Source organism: Aquarana catesbeiana, linkage group LG10 (genome assembly GCF_042186555.1).
Source record: "Aquarana catesbeiana isolate 2022-GZ linkage group LG10, ASM4218655v1, whole genome shotgun sequence".
In the NCBI taxonomy this organism is placed as follows: domain Eukaryota; kingdom Metazoa; phylum Chordata; class Amphibia; order Anura; family Ranidae; genus Aquarana; species Aquarana catesbeiana.
Window position 1 is genome coordinate 47,671,956 of NC_133333.1, and position 17,325 is coordinate 47,689,280.

The following is a 17,325-nucleotide window of genomic DNA, read 5'->3' on the forward strand; positions in this document are numbered from 1 at the left end:
ACACAGAGATTGAACTTTTTATTCTAACCTCTTTATCATTTATGTACAAGTTAATTTGTCCTAAAACAGAACCCTGGGGCACTCCGCTCACAATTCCAGACCATTCCCTAGATAAGCTATCTATCACCATCCTTTGGACACATTCCTGGCATGTTGTCATCTGTGTCATTATAGTTAATGGCACACTTGTAAGCCTAGCATTGTTTTAGAGTTTGTGCTATGGCATTCTTCCGTACAACATGAGAGCCTTGGCTTTTCCAGGCAACAACCGTCGTACGTGGTGCCTATAAGTTATAGATGTACTGGAAAGTGTTCCAGGTTTAACTTTGCTTCACTAAATATTCTCCAAGGTTATGTATACAAATATAACTCAAATAAATACGAACCAAACATCTTTATGACAAATACTCTTAGTCACTGTTTCCTAGATATTGGCTGAAATATCTGTGTAGATAATATGGGAAAGGTCAGGTGTCGGGAGGTGAGTCATGGGAATGGACAATCTGCTCGCAATGCAGACCTTTATAAACCTTGTCCAGAGCTGACAACAGTCCATTCAAAATTCCAACAATTCAAAAAAGAAGAGTTACCATCAGTTCACTATGCTTTATATCTGGATATGCATGTTCCTGGGGCTTGCAGGTATAACCTAATCACATTACACTTCATATCATTTCTGTTGCAGCTGAAACCATAAATTGTGCGGTCTTGAAGTGTAGGGATATCCAAAACTTTTTTCTGTTTTGAATAGAATGCAGAAGTATTAGAATAGGTAATAGGTTTGTATTACTGTATGTGTGTTTGCTAGGTAGATTTGCCATCTTTATTTATCCTAGGCACCATTTCCACCAAGATATGAAGTGTTGTGAAACCCAACATTTTAAAATTGTTATAAGAACAAAAGATAAGGGGGGAGATTTCCACTCACTTTCTGTTACATTCCTGAGACAGGAAGGGAAGGTCAATCTCCTTGATGGGACACAGACATGCCCAGGGCTTCTGGTTTTCAGGCAGGAGGTTGGATGATGATGCATTCTCAAAAAGCAGACTTTTTAACATCATTCTCATAGCAAAGTAAAAGGTGAACTTTAATCCTTAACCTCCCTCCCCTTCGCTCCAGAAGAACACACTGACCCTTCTTTCACTCCCTCTCTTCACACCAAACAGCTGCTGGAAACAGGAGGAGCTGCCCTGCACCTAGTTATTTCAAATTGTAGGTGAACCAAGGTTATAGACTCTCCCGATGAGACAGGCCTTGCCCTTCATGATTTGCCCACTGCTGGCACATAGAGTCAGTAAGCATGAGCATTCATACCCCAAGTACCTGGAAGTCTTTTGTTTGCCCATGCTGGCTGAACATAGAAGCAAGGATCAAAGGGAAGGTGAATATATGCTTTTTAACAATTAACAATAAGTAACAGTGCTAAATACCTGTTAATGTACACCAAGAAGTATGCACAGTGCCAATAATAATAACATATACAGGTACATATATGTGAAACCAACCCATATATTATATTAAATAAAGTAAAAAAAACAAATCTGAATAAGCATCAATGAAGTTCATTCAAATATAAGTGAAAAAGTCAAGCAATATAAAGTATTTTCTTCAAAGTGATGTTTCTGGGTATCATGTGAATCCTCCACCGCACCACTGTGATAACACCGGTAAAATTGAATGCTTACCACAAGGCAAGCTCTAGTAAGCTTGTGACCTTGACCCGGTCGGGGCCTTTAAGCAGAAGGAAAATTGGAATGAGGATGGTCCACCAAACCGCATAAAGATCGGTCCCAAAAACAGATGCAGAGTGCTGGGCTCAAACATCCGATTCACATAGTGCAAGTCTGAGAATGGAAGAGCTGCCAATCAGCAGAAACATTGACTGCACCTGTGTAATCTGCTGAGTCCTTCAGAAAATCATGAGAGACAGTGATGTGACAATTTTGTCCCAAGTGGTTATCTCTACTACCTATTGGAAAGAGTATACATTTTTGTTTTGTCACAAAATTGTTGGTCTTATCTCTGGGATCAAGGACCTATTTATGTCAGGGCATATTCCCACTATGCTTTTGGCAAGTGGGAATAAAGTTTTAACTTTCCAAAAGGTTGGCAGAAAATTTTAGGTTTCTGTTCCACCAAGTATTTGTAAAAAAACTCTTTTTGATTCCTTTGCAGCTGCTGCTCCTCAGTATGACGATAAGATTATTAATGGCTACGAATGTGCCAGCCATTCCCAACCTTGGCAAGTTTACATCAGCTACAATGGAGGACAATGGTGTGGTGGATCCCTGATTTCATCACGGTGGATCATATCTGCAGCTCATTGCTATCAGCCGTAAGTTCCAAGATTCTTCTTTGTAGATTGGTAATACTTGGCAATACAGATCAAGCCAGTGGCCTAGGGCTGAAATAGTTTTGGCTCCTGAATAGGATCAGAGAATCCTATGTCAGACATAAAAAGGGGATCTATAGTTGTCTGAATAATCAGACCGATGGGAAATCCACTGTTCACTTCATGCTTTACCTAAAAGCGTAGCTATGGGCAAAATTAAATAATATATATCTTTATTGCAGTCTATTATTAACATTAACAGCGCTGTAACACAGTTTTATTTCCTGTTGATCCTGCACAAAATTCCATTATTTTTCTACTTCTTTAACAGGCAAAGTGAGCTAGCAAAAATGGAAGCTAGAGAGGTTTGGGTAATCCATTTAGGACTGAAAGGTTTGCCAACAATGGCTGGCTTTTATCCATATAGTTTACATTTTCAAATCATTAAAAAATAATGAATCCATTTACACATAGCGCTATGCCCACAAACCCAGCTGCCATTTTATCTCTATGGTTTATTTAATATATTGCCTGTATATTATATTTGCGATGCTTGTTAGTAGTGGCAGTAGCCACAAAGTCATCAAATACTGAAAACAGGATAGCGTATAATGATAGGAAACAAGTTCATTATTTAGCTGGTAGAATAAGGTTAGCGGTGTGATCAAGGATTTTGTTTACTATCAAAAGAGGAATATTTATTGGGTGGTGTTCAAATGGGCTTTTTTTTATAGCCAACACAGTGGCTTAATGTACCATGTGTATTGTGTTACCAGAAAAAAATTGAGGTAGCAAAACACAGTCACACACTCTAAACCTTGTTTCTACACCATGTTTTGCCATGAATTTAATTTATAGAAATCCTCTACATTTTGAACATTATCTGTAGTCACCTTTAATTAATTTAATTTTGATATCTACAGATCCTCTTTATTCTTATATCCAACTTATACAGGCCCGAAACCTTTATTGCTCACCTTGGGGAACACGATGTTACTAAACAAGAGGGAACGGAACAGCGTATCCAGGTGGAAGATGCTATAATACACCCCCTCTATGATGAGGAATCCGCCGATCACGATTTCATGCTGGTCAAACTAGCTAAGCCTGCCCAGTTCAATCAGTACGTCCAACCCATCTCAATAGCCACTTCCTGTCCAACGGCAGGAAGTCAGTGTCTGGTGTCAGGCTGGGGAAACATGAAAATCTTTGGAGGTAAGCTAATTTTCTGGGTTTAAAAAATAAGTGTTTTAAAGCTGAAGTTTATTCAATAATAAATATTAGCTGCAGTTAATGCAAGGACATGTTTTATTATCAGACCTACACAGGAGTCTCCCGCATTTCTGCTGCGGCTCCCAGACACCCGCAAGCGCCTCTCGATTTTCCGGCTGCAGGGCCTATCCTGGATGGTTCTCTGGTTCACAACCAGGAATGAGCGGTGCGGCAGGGTCGACAGCTGTGAACACCAATCTCCCTGTATAGCTTTTTAGTTGACAGCTGCTTCTCCTTCTCTCCCAACCTTGGCTGTCGGCTAAAAAGCTATACAGGGAGATCAGTGTTCACAGCTGTCCCTCCTGCCACACCAATCATCCCCAGTTGTTTCCTGTGTCCTCCTCCGACCGCTCCTCTGGCCCCCCTCCATGCCTTTCTCCAGCCCCCTTCCGTGTCCTCCCCCCCGTTCTCCTCTGGCTCCCTGTCCTCCTTCTATGGCCCCCTTCATGTTCTCCGCTCTCCCCCGTTCTCCTCCGGCTCACTGTCCTCCTCCTCCACCCCCCCCCCACCCATCCCCCGCAGCCGGCTTCCCTCCTCTCACGCCAGCTGCTGGGGGGATCTGTCAGGATGAAGAGTGGAGGAAGGGACCAGTAAATATGTCATTTATGGGCCCCTTCCTTTTCTGAATTGGACACAGTGAGCGATTGCTCCTGTGTCCTGTAATAAACTATGTTTACTCTGCTTCAGTTTATGAATAGACAGGAGCCGCTGTGTCCTGTCCCTTCATCTTCAGTGCTGAGAACAGGACTGAGGAATCTTTTTTCTCAGTTCCTTTCCCTGTCTCAAGGGGGAAATGTCAGGGGTCTGTTTAGAACACTCCAAAGACATGCTGGTAGGTTAATTGGATCCGGTCTAAATTGGCCCTAGTATGTATGAATGTGAGTTAGGGACCTTAGATTGTAAGCTCCTTGAGGGTGTAGGGACTGATGTGAATGTACAATGTATATGTAAAGCGCTGCGTAAATTGACGGCGCTATATAAGTACCTGAAATAAATAAAATAAAATAAATAAACCCTGATATCTCAGCAAAGCCCGCCAACAAAGCTGAGTGCCACCTCCCTGAAATTAGTTTTTGCAGGTTGGGATGTCTGGGTAGCAGATTGGAAGAGGAAGGGCGAGACTATGTTTTATTGCACATGTATTGACTACAAACATACTGAAAGGAGGAAATAGGAGAATGCTGACGCATCAGTGTTCTGCTGCTCCTTTACTGTCCAGTCAGCAGGTCTGGGTTATCTTAAAGAATATCTAAACCCCAAAACAGAGTAATATACAGTTTTGCAGCTTACCAGTCCTCAGATGTGATGTCCGCAATGATTTTCTTGTTTCAGTTTTTATTTCCTTTTTTTTCACCTGGCAATTTTGCCAGTAACACACACCTGTCCCAGGGTGACATCATTCAGATACTATACTTTACCTAGAGAGGAGCAGCCTCGTCACCCTAGGCTGCGCTTCTGATTTTTACCATAAAGACCTGTTTGGGAGTACACAGAAGAAAACTGAAAAAGCACCAAATTTCTGACTAAATCTACAGGTATTGTTCTGTATTTTCAAAAAATGTCATTACCCTGAAAAAATGCCACATCTAAGGACTGGTAAGCTAGTATTTGTTAAATTTTTGTGTTTGGATTTAGATATACATTAGCAAGGAAAATAATGATATGTCAATGGTTAAATTAAATCAGCACACACAAAAATGCTTAAAGGGGGTGTAAAGCTTAATTTTTTTAAATAAAAATAACAAACATGTTATACTTACCTGCTCTATGCAAGGGTTTTTACACAGAGCAGCCCAGATCCTCCTCTTCTGGGATCCCCCGCTGGCGCTCCTTGCCCCTCCTCTTCATCGGGTACCCCCAGCATAATGACTAAGCGCACGTGACGTGTGTAAAACGCGTCTACCCAGCACTTTTGTTCTTGTAATATTGGGATGTCCTAATAAATGATTTTGATCTACAGTGGTGTGCGGCCATTTCTTCTATTTCATTGCGTGCAGAGGCGAGCCGGGGCAGGCACTCACTGGATCATCAGGCTTCCTGGTCACACCTGGAGCAGCGGGTTTCCTTGTTTGATTGCCCCCTGGGAGAGCCGCGTTCCCTGGGGGCACCCGTGCGGGCGAACTCACGAGTCCTGATGCTGCATCCATTAACACAGACAGTGGGACTCGGGCCTCGCCCCCTGCTCCCATGTCACTGGATTTGATTGAAAGCAGGAGGAGCCGATGGCTCCTGCTGCTATCAATCTGTCCAATGAAATGAGAATTAGCGTCTGGAGCCACTAGGCTCATGTAATGGGCTCAGATAAGGAAAGAAGGGGGGGGGGGGGGTGCTGCAGCAAAGAAGGTTTTTCACTTTAATGCATATAATGCATTAAGGTGAAAAACTTTCAGACAACACCTTTAAAGTTCTCAAACAATTCCAAAAGCATTAAGTATAAATCCGTAGCTGATGTAATAATGCCTGCACAATGATTAAAATTACTTATTGAGTTAATACTGAACTTGCAGAGGATTTGTCCAAACGAGCGCAGCTGCTGCTATTTTGTTTCCAGAGTTCTGCCCCTCTTTCTTGCAATGTAGGAAAATCCTTCTTAAAATAATTGTAAGTGTAAAATAGGATATTATAGGCATTATGTTACAATGCTAGTTGCAGAGCTTGCACTTTACTTTGAGGGAAGACAAGTATGTCTAATTTACTGACTTGGAACTGGTATGTTTCCCCAAAGTCTAACTATTACCTAATGTTCTGCAATGCCGGGCTTTGTAAGAAGGGGCTATTACCAACGGGCACACCACAACACAAAACTAAATATTGCTTGAAAGCAAAGCAACAAAACCACCTCAATCTGTAGTTAAATAGTCTTACCTTTAATAACAAGGTCATTTAAAAAATTAATTATACAATAAGTCCTCCCTCACTTAAGGCAAACCCATGAACCTCATCTCCTGCAAGAATTAGAATAATGCACAACATTCATAATGCCCCTTAAGACAACTACCAGTAAAACTAATACCTCAACCATTCCCCATCATTGCATATGAATATATTTCTAACAACAAATATAACCTCATGAAATTATAAGATTATTTAACATAAATCAGCCCAAATTGGAAACCCACATCAACAGGAGAACTGGAAGGACAGTTGGCTCTCGAAGCAAAATTTGGGCTCCTCTGTCTCTGGTTTATTGTTCTGGTTTTTTTGCCACACTTTGGGGCTGATTTACTAAAACTGGAAAGTACAAAATCTGACGCAGATGTGCATGGTACCCAATTGGCTTCAAACTGCAGCTTGTTCAATTGAGCTTTGACAAAAAAACCTGGAAGCTAATTGGTTTCTTTGCAAAGCTGCATAAGAGTTTGCACTCTCCAGGTTTAGTAAAGCAACCCCTTTCTCTGCCAACGTTTTCTGTCAGGTCTTTATTGTTGTCCATTTCCCATTGGCAATATTTAATTTTCCTCACCAGGACAATAAGTAGGGGGGAAATCTGGGGACACAAACCTAAATACAAGTTTGCCCGAGGTTCTAACCCTCCCTCACACTATGCAAAACTGAACAAAACTGTTTTAGCTGGAACTCCACATTAATTAAAATACTTATAAGAAAAATTGCTCTCATCTTCTCCCAGAATAATGTAAAAGATTTTGTAAAAATGTTGCGTATAACATCACTTGTACCCTAAAGTGGTTGTAAAGCTCTAGGTTTTTCACCTTACAGCGGAGTTCCACCCAAAAATGGAACTTCCGCTTTTCGGATTCCCCCCCTCCGGTGTCACATTTGACACCTTTCAGGGGAGAGAGGGAAGCATATACAGTACCTGTCTAATACGGGTATTTGCTCCCACTTCCGGCGAAAGATCGCCGCAGATTCCGCAACGATCGATGCCATGTCTGGCCCCTCCTCCGTCCCTCCTGCTGTCTTCTGGTAGACACACAGGTCCCAGAAGACAGAAGGGACCACTCAGAACGCGCAGCGTGACTTGTGCATGCACAGTAAGGAACCAGGCCGTGAAGCTGCAAGGCTTCACTTCCTGATTCTCTTACTGAAGATGCTGACGCCTGCACCCGGGAGCTGAAGGACAGGCCGGCTTTGGTTGAGGACATTGTGGGCGCCCTGGACAGGTAAGTGTCCTTATTTTAAAAGTCAGCAGCTGCAGTATTTGTAGCTGCTGACTCTTAATATTTTTTTTTTTTTTACGGTGGAACTCTGCTTTAATGCATCCTATGCATTATAAATAGTTTTCGGTGGGGGCACCCAATGGGGTAGAGTGGCTTGAAATGCCGACGGAGCACCCCAGAAGAAGAGGATCAGGTTGGCTCTGGGCAAAACCATTACACAGAGCAGGTAAGTATAAGCATGTTTGGTTTTTTTATTTAAAAAAAAAGGGAGTGTTTACAGTCACTTTAAATTATACGGCATTATGCAGTACTTGATATTATATTATACCTTAATTTTTTTTATGTTTTTAGTGCAATATGCTACAAAATTACAGTGTCTTGATCTCCCTGTTTTGTCGGACTCCGCCTGTAAAGCTTCTTATTCAAACATGATCACCACAAATATGTTTTGTGCTGGTTTCCTAGAAGGTGGAAAAGACTCATGTTCAGTAAGTATTGAAGATATATAGAATTATGAATATTCATAAATGTCTTTATATTGTATGTTTAGAATAGTAAGAATATCCACAGCAAACCATATGACTGCTAAAGGACCAATGGTAGAAATACTGCCTGGTCTATGGGGCCCAGGGCAGAGAAGGGCCTGGTCGGGACCAGAAGGGGTAAGTTGTGGATCCTTATTGTGGCAGTTCTTAAAATGTAAAGATACACTGTGATATTTAAAACCAATTTCAATACTATGAATGTTTTCCAAAATATGTTTTTTGAGGGTCCTCTTAGTACGCCCTACATACATCAAGCCGCATGGACATTGTAAAATGTCTACCACATGTGTAGTGCTACACATTATAAACGCAGACATTTTAAAGGTCCTATTATTACCCGCAGATGAAAATTCTGTCAAGCCCGTTATCAGACTACTTACTTGGGAACCACCTTGACCCCAACATTCGAGGCTTTTCTATAAGTTAAACTAGGATTTTACGGAAGTGCTTGGTTAAGAACTCTATCCATGCACAGAATATGCCAATGACGTTTGAAGATGCCCTCAATTTCTCTATACTCTGTATGGAAGTTGGAAATAAAACCCCACTCTACACTACCACACTGTTTAGAATTTCCCTGCCATTCTTTATTTGTCAGGCAGACTTCACGTGGTATTTCCCCAACTTCCTGTATAATTTTATCAAGTTGTTGTTCCCTATATCCCTTCCGGGTAAATCTATATTTAACCACTTGCCCACCAGGCCAATTCTGACATTTCTCTCCTACATGTAAAAATCATCTTTTTTTTTGCTAGAAAATTACATAGAAACCCCAAACATTACATATGCATTTTGATCAGAGACCCTATAGAATACAATGGTGGTTATTGCAACTTTTTATCTCACACGGTATTTGCGCAGCAATTTTTCAAAATTTGAAAAAAAAAAAGTTTCATGCTTAAAAAAAAAAAAAAACAGTAAAGTTAGCCCATTTTTTTTATAATGTGAAAGATGAAGTTGCACCGAGTAAATAGATACCTAACATGTCACACTTTAAAATTGCACACGCTCGTGGAATGGCGCCACACTTCGGTACTTAAAAATCCCCATAGGCGACGCTTTAAAATTTTTTACTGGTTACATGTGAGTTACAGAGAAGGTCTAGGGCTAGAATTATTGCTCTCGCTCTAATGTTCGTAGTGACACCACAAATGTGTGCTTCAACACCGTTTTTCATATGTGGGCAGGACTTACGTATGCGTTTGCTTCTGCATGCGAGCACACGGGGACAGGGGCACTTTAATTATTTTTTTTTATTGTTAATTTTACTTAAAATTTTCTAATTTGACACTTTAAAAAAAAGTTTTGATCACTTTTATTCCTATTACAAGGAATGTAAACATCCCTTATAATAGGAATATGTAATGACAGGACCTCTTTACAGTGAGATATGGGGTCAATAAGACCCCCACATCTCATCTCTAGGCTGGGAAGCCTAAAATAAAAAAATGTAAAAAAAAGTCATGGCTTCCCAGCTGAGGCGGCGCCGTTTTTTGAATGCAGAGGCCGGGCGTGATGTCATAACATCGCGCCCGGCCTCCGACGATCATAGAGACTCTGGCGACCATCTGGTCCTCCGGAAATCTCTATGGTGGACATCTGGGGCCGGCGGATCTGTTCTCCGACTCACCGATCGCAGAGGTGAGTCTGTAGAAGCACCGGAGGGTGGCGGGGGGGACGTCCCCTCTTGCCGCCCGTAAGAATGATCTAGCGGCTGACCGGCCTCTATGATCATTCTTATGGTGTAGGAAATCGCCGGCTGAAAACACCGATATCTGAATGATGCCTGTAGCTTCAGGCATCCTTCAGATATACCATCACAAAGCCCAGGAGGTCCACGGACGTTCAGCCGTCGGCAAGTGGTTAATAATCTGGGATTGTGACAAGAAATCGGTATCCATAGTACAGATCCTCGCATAATTTGCCCCTTGGAGATATTTTTCAGCCAATGGGGTTAGTGCCCTGTCCATGGGTTTAAAATAAACCTTAGTATTAAGCTCATCTCCCTGTCTAAAAAACACTAACATCCAGGTAGTGAATCTGTTCTTTATTTCTCTCATGATCTAATCCTATATTATTATTACTGGTTAAGTTCTGACATAAATTCATGCAGGGAGTTCTCATTTCCTTCCCAAATGAAAAACAAATGGTCTATATATCTTTTGTCAGAGGCGTAACTAGAATTTTCAGGGCCCCGGTGCAAGAAACCATGAAGGGCCCCAACCAGGGGCATTGCTAGGTCTACAAAATATCTGGGGCTAGAGCCCATAGCAACAAAGTAAGGAAAATCATATGCTTGGGAGGGCATGCACCTGTATATAATATACATGTGTGTGTGTTTATATATATATATATATATATATATATATATATATATATATATATATAATTATAAAATATCATTTCATATCTGAGTGCAGATCCCCCACTTACAACGGGGACCCCAGAGAGCCCTCCCCTTACACCAGGGTCCCCAGAGAGCCCCTCCTTAAATCAGGGTCCCCAGAGAGCCTCCCCCTTACATCAGGGTCCCCAGAGAGCCCCACCATTAAATCAGGGTCCCCAGAGAGCCTCTTCCTTACTTTAGGGTCCCCAGAGATCCCCCCTCATTACATCAGGGTCCCCTGAGAGCCCCTCCATACATCAGGGTTCCCAGAGAGCCCCTCCTTATATCAGGGTCCCCAGAGAGCCCCTCCTTATATCAGGGTCCCCAGAGAGCCCCTCCTTATATCAGGGTCCCCAGAGCTCCCCTCCTTATATCAGGGTCCCCAGACAGCTGCCCCCCCTCCAGAGGTTCCCTGTGTACCTGGCTGGTCTCCTCTGTGCACCTCCAACCCCCAGAACATATCGTCAGCTTTATGGTGTCCCCGAGGGGCAGGATCTCTCTGGGGCTAGTAATTCTCTTCCCGAGTGTAGAGGGGAGGGGCCTCTGACCCGGGCATGTATCAGCAAGAGTGTAATAGCAGAATGACTCACTTGTACACTGAAAAGTGAAACTGATACATGCTCGGGTCCGAGGCCACTCCCCTCCCCACTGTGTACACTCAGGAAGAGAACTACTACCCCCTGGGAAATCCCGCCGCCTGCGGGCATCACAGAGCTGGCGATTGCCCCTTTTGAAGTCGCCCCTGACAGCGGCAGAACGCCAGGGCCCAATCACAAGTACGACTGCTGCAACCCTGGTAGTTCCGCCACTGTCTTTTGTAAAAAAGTGGACTTTCTTTCTTTTTTGCAAACACAAATTTGTCTTCCCACTCCCCATGAAAAGGTTTACCAGACTGGGCGCAAATTTTGCGCCCATCGCAACTCCTTTTTTCTGTGAGTAAAAATGATGATTATACCAAAAATAATGAGACAGGCAAAAATCTAATACCTGTCTCACCTGTCTGTCATTCAAAAGATATATCATCCCTTTGGCTTAAAGCCAAATTTAGTGCGAGTAAGGCGTACAACAATGACACATCAGCTGTCACCATGTACACTTCCGCTTTCTATGATAAATTAACTTCCTTTATTGAACTGTTTTTTGTGTGCTTCAAATAGGCTTTCGTGTAAATTACACTTTTTTGTAAGAAAGTATCTAAATACTGACCAAGTCTCGCTGTTACTGACCCTATGGATTTCACAATAGGACATGCGGGGGGGATTAATAGGGTCTTTATGTATCTTTGGCAGGGTGTATATTGTAGGAATTCAACAAAAACTTGGTACTATATATTTATTTAACTTTTTATTAAGCACATGCGCTTTTATTACTATGCGCTTTTGTCAAATCCCAAATCGACTAATCGTTGTAGGTCTTACTCATAAGCTGAAGTGGGATCAGACCTCAGCTTTACATAAGTATCATCATCTGCCAACATGTTACTCAATTGGGTGTCGTAAAATATTTTATCTACAATAACAACACCCCCGCCCTTATCTGCCGGGCAGATAATAATATTATTTATACCCTCGAGTTGTACAATACCTTCCTGCATGTGTCTAGGATTTATATTTTTCTTAGGAACTATTTGCTCTAGATCTTTTAATATTAGATTCCTAAAAACCTCTACATGTTGATTTGCAGAGTTGGCTGGGTTAAACATCGATTTATTTTTCAAGCTGCTGTCTATATCTGTCACATTCTTTTTTGCAATGTTAGTATCCCTGGATCTATTACTTAAAAAAAATATTTATTTAAATTAATCTTTCTTATATATTTATGTATATATTTATGTATATCCACATACACATCAAATTTAAAGTTTTTTTTGGGGGGCACACTTTAGTCCAGAGTTTAAATTTTCATTTCTTTATGGGTCAATTCTACTTTACCAAAATTATATATACCCATTTTTCTGTCTCCCTCCTTATTTTGTTTAGATTGGATCCTCCGACCGGCCCTACACCCTCTCCTTCTCTTCCCTCTCCTTCCCTTCTTAATACTTCCTGTGGGTGTATAATCTCTCCTTGTGTTGGGGCTTCCACCATCCCTACTGGTTGGAAGGGGGACCTGATGGACCCGGTGGTCTTCCCCTGAAGGGACGGTTCCCCCGGTATCCCCGAACCCCCCCCTCCCCCGCCCTAAAAAAAGGATGTGGAGACATATGTTCCCCCACTTGTCATATTGGATAAGGGGGTCAAATCTGTTATGAGTGGGCACAGGATACTGATACTCGTTATATGTAAACGCTCCCTATACTAGCTCTAAATCCTCCCCGAACCCCTCTCCCTCTGCCTCCCCTACCATTATGGGGTTGGGATGCAGAATAATGGGAAGGGTTATGAGGTGTGGAGGGAACCTCTAGTGTATGATTATTCTGTCCCATTCTGATCTGTGGGGACTCAGGAGGATTAATAATAATTGTAGGGACTATCGAGGGGATAACTTTATTCTGCCACAGGTACACTAAACCATTCCTGAAATCACCTAAATCCCTATGGAATTTTTTTACTTTTTTTATGTTATGTATCCCCATCAATCATTTCTAATTATGTATGAATACTTTTATTCTCTGGGGCTTGGAGACATCCCGATCGATAGACGTTCAATACTGTGAACGGTTAACGCTGTTTAACCAATGGCTATATAAGCCGGTACGTCGTGTTGTGTGGCCACACCCTCAGATGATGTCGGAATGACAAAACGCATCAGTGTGTGGCCATACGACGACCAATATAGAAGTCAGCACGCCTATTGGGGGTTACCAGCAGCGCCAGAAAGCGGTGAAGTGTGCATTAGGAGATACCTGCAGGATTCCTATTGCTACCTTGACATATTGAAACTTGAAACATATTATGCTTGTTTTATTCGAATTGTTTGTAAGTGCGATTCTTAAAAGGGGGGAAGTTTGATTCCAATAAAACTTTAAAAAGTTTACGCTATGGAGCTGTATCTTTTTTTTTCTTTTAATGAGTCCATTAGCATGTGATCTATTCTCCCGCTGCAGTCTGATCCATGGAGAGATCATCCGATAGAGCTGGTAAGAGTTTAATCTAGAGGGGGCGGCTTTTTTTCACTCATGGAGGTGTTGGTGACAGCTTTCCTGTGGCACTAAACCCTGTTTGGACTGATCGCACTTATTACGGTGCTCTTACACAGTGTAGGACTGCGGCATATGTGGACTTAATTATCTTGATTGTACTTTTTTCTTCTATATATCAATGCACACTCGGTATTTGACTGTGTGTGTTTTTTAGTGCTGCTTTATGTTGTGTGTTTAACTAGTTACCGCCCGCCCCGCCGTCAAATGACGGCGGGGCGGTGTGGCTCTTGTTCTGGGAGGATGTCATATGAGCGTGGCAATCGCGGCCGCGCCATGTTGCTAGGACACGGCGCGACCCCGATCTGTGGAAAGAGCCCCGTCCGCGGCTCTTTAAACATGTGCTCGGCTGTGTGATCGGCTGTGTCCACTGCCCACAAGTGCCACCAATCAGTGCCCATTAGCGATGCCAGTCAGTGCTGACAATCAGTGCCGTCTATCAGTGCTGCCCATCAATGCCCATCACTGCCCATCAGTACCGCCTATCTGTGCTGCCTATTAATGCCCAGCAGTGCTGCCTATTAGTGCCCACCAGTGCTGACTATCAGTGCCACCAGTGCCACCTAACAGTGCCCATCAGTGCCACATATAAGTGCCAACTATCAGTGCCCATAGGTGCTGCATATTAGTGCCTCCTCATCAGTGCCACCTAATCAGTGCCCATAAGTGCCACGTCATTAATGCCCACCAGTTCAGCCTATCAATGCCCATTGGTGCCGCCTCATTAGCGCACATCAGTGAAGGCGAAAAAGTTAGTTACAAAATTTACTCACAGAAAAAAAGTGAAAAACATTTATTTTTTTAATATTTGGTCTTTTTTTTTGTAAAAAATAAAAAACCCAGCAGTGATTAAATACCACCAAAAGAAAGCTCTATTTGTGTGAAGTAAATGATAAAAAATTTGTTTGGGTACAGTTTAGTACGACCGCGCAATTGTCATTTAAAGTGCGACAGCACTGAAAGCTGAAAAATGGCTTGGGCAGGAAGGGGGTGTAAGTGCACGGTAGGGCAAGTGGTTAAATACTGTGCATTCCCTATTCCACAGTGCCTCATTGCAAATGCCATAATATACATTCCCTATTCCACACCCCTTGTACTGTATGCCATGCCATTTATTCCCTGTTTCTACTCTCATTTGCCATGCTGTGCATTTCCTATGCCACAATGCTCATTCCATATGCCATCCATTTCTCAGTCACTCAGAGGCATAAACCAGTCCGTTGCTTTGTTTTGTTGTATTTAGGGCATTAAACGTGGATAGGAATTTGGGAATTATGGGATGCCCAAGAATTGTGGAACAATCAATTGTAGATTTTAGAACAATCAATTGTAGATTTTAGAACAATCAATTGTAGATTTTAGAGTAATCATTTGGGACTACTATGTACAGTCCCTCAAGCTTCTCTCTAGCATGAACACTTTCTGCACAGCATTCCTCCTCTAGAACTTCACTTTCTGCAGACTGTCACTCCTCCAGACTAGCTAGCACCATGTGGGTAGGCCTGACACTGCTTCAGCCAGGCCTCAATGAACTGCCTTTTGCAGGCAGGGACCTCGGGCCCCTGTGGTGTAGAAATAATTTAGGTGCTAGCTGTCTTCTTTTCAGCTACCACTCCCAGATAGCTCTCTTCAGGCCCTGCCAGCCAGCCTGGCTGCAAAGACCCCTTTCCACTGCCCTTCCCACAGTCCTCTCTTCTGGTTCTGCACCCATCTCTCAAACTGCAATCTCCCAGTTCTCTCAGACGTGCCTCCTAGAGGTAATGAGCTAAATCAAGGGACCTGCAGGGGACCTAAAGAAGTGTTAAATTCCAATTTAAATAAAAGAAAACTCGGAGTGATAGTTAGTTGTTACGCAAGGCTGGAGTTGGCAGGACCAGGCTCAATGTGAGCATATTCTGTGGAATGCGGACCTCTTCCTATTCAATTGATACCCACTATGTTTTATGTTAGAATGGCAGCACCAATCATACAAAAAAACATTGTACAAAAAGTCACTAGACCTCTGGAAGCTTATATGTGGTATCAATTATTGTACATTAACTGACACTGAGGAATAATGTCCTGCTATCGAACCATATTCTTTACTTCCTTAAATAATCAGTTTGGGTTTGGCAGGTTTGCCTACTTGCCATGTGTGTTAGAGGTCTTTTGGACCCAAGAAAACAGTCATGACCACTGTTGATGCACTAGCTCTGTCCCTGCCATGACTATATCTTGTTAGGTACTAAAACTTGTAGTTTTATTTTAGCTTAAGTGTAGCCCTTACCCCTGAAGGGAGGTAGCTGGGGATGTCGGTATGTCTGTGCTCCATAATGGCAATTGTTAGCAACTGGTTCCCCTTTGCATCTATGCAACTCTCAGTCCCCAAGAAGATCCTTGCTCACAGTGTCCTTGGAGCTATCTGCCATTCAATCTCCACAGGTAGATCCTTAAAGAGGGAGCCAAAAGTGAAATTGTCCTAGCAGCCTAGCTAGTAGGAGCACTACATCAGTATGGTATTTAAAATATGCAAATCTACAGTAAGATATAACTAAAATAAAGTTGTTTAATAATTTAAATGTATCGCATCTATATCTTTTTTAGTCAGGTTTTGAGGTACTGGTGAATATTTACACGTAGAAGCTGGAAGGTGGTTTGATCCACACAAGTGAACACAAAATTCATTATTAGTGGTTTTATCCTTTTAAGTACTTTCATGCACTGATGTACCTCTTGTTTTCACAGGCTGATTCTGGTGGACCACTGGTCTGCAATGGAAAGCTGTATGGAGTGGTCTCATGGGGTCGAATGTGTGCACTCCGTAACTCTCCTGGTGTCTACACCAAAGTCTGCAACTATTTTGACTGGATTAAGAACATTATAGAGCAAAACTGAAGCCAATTTTACACCGAAACAAACGTACAATAAAGCATAGTGCAAGTTCCCAGCATCTCTGAGTGTCTGTGTCGTTTTATACTGCCTGTGGTTTTTAGAACTCTCGTGCACATAACTAAACACAACTAAACACAATAATGCCCTGTACACACGACTGGTTTTCCCGTCGGAATAAACTCTCAAGGTTTCTCCAATGGAACTCCGACGGAATTCAGCTCCAGCGGTCTTGCCTACACACGGTCACACCAAAGTCTGACCGTCCAGAACGAGGTGACGTAAAACACGTACGACAGGACTAGAAAAAGGAAGTTCAATAGCCAGTAGCCAATAGCTTACGTCTCTTACTTGCTTCAGAGCATGCTTTGTTTTTGGTCCGTCGGAACAGCATACAGACGGGATACAGACGAGCAGTTTTCCCGATTGGAATGGGTTCCGTCGGAAATATTTAGAACATGTTCTATTTCTAGGTCTGTCAGAATTTTCGAAAAAAAAGATCCGATGAGGCATACACACGATCGGAATATACGATGAAAAGCCTCTGTCTGACTTTTCCTGTCGGACATTCCGCTCGTGTGTACGGGGCATAAGTCTTTAAGCCACCAAGGTTTTTTACACAAAGAGATTGTTATATTTTTACTAAGCCATGCGGCTATTTTAC

At 42.4% G+C, this 17,325-nt stretch overlaps 1 protein-coding gene across 1 annotated transcript; it reads left to right on the forward strand.

Moving 5' to 3' along the window:
• Positions 1 to 5,036: 5,036 nt before the first annotated feature.
• On the forward strand, positions 5,037 to 16,715 carry LOC141110665 (cationic trypsin-3-like). Its single transcript, XM_073602144.1, has 3 exons — positions 5,037 to 5,201; positions 8,075 to 8,211; positions 16,518 to 16,715. Exons 1-3 carry the CDS (start codon positions 5,183 to 5,185, stop codon positions 16,665 to 16,667), a joined length of 306 nt encoding a protein of 101 aa, XP_073458245.1. The 5' UTR covers positions 5,037 to 5,182; the 3' UTR covers positions 16,668 to 16,715.
• The last annotated feature ends 610 nt before the right edge of the window (positions 16,716 to 17,325 follow it).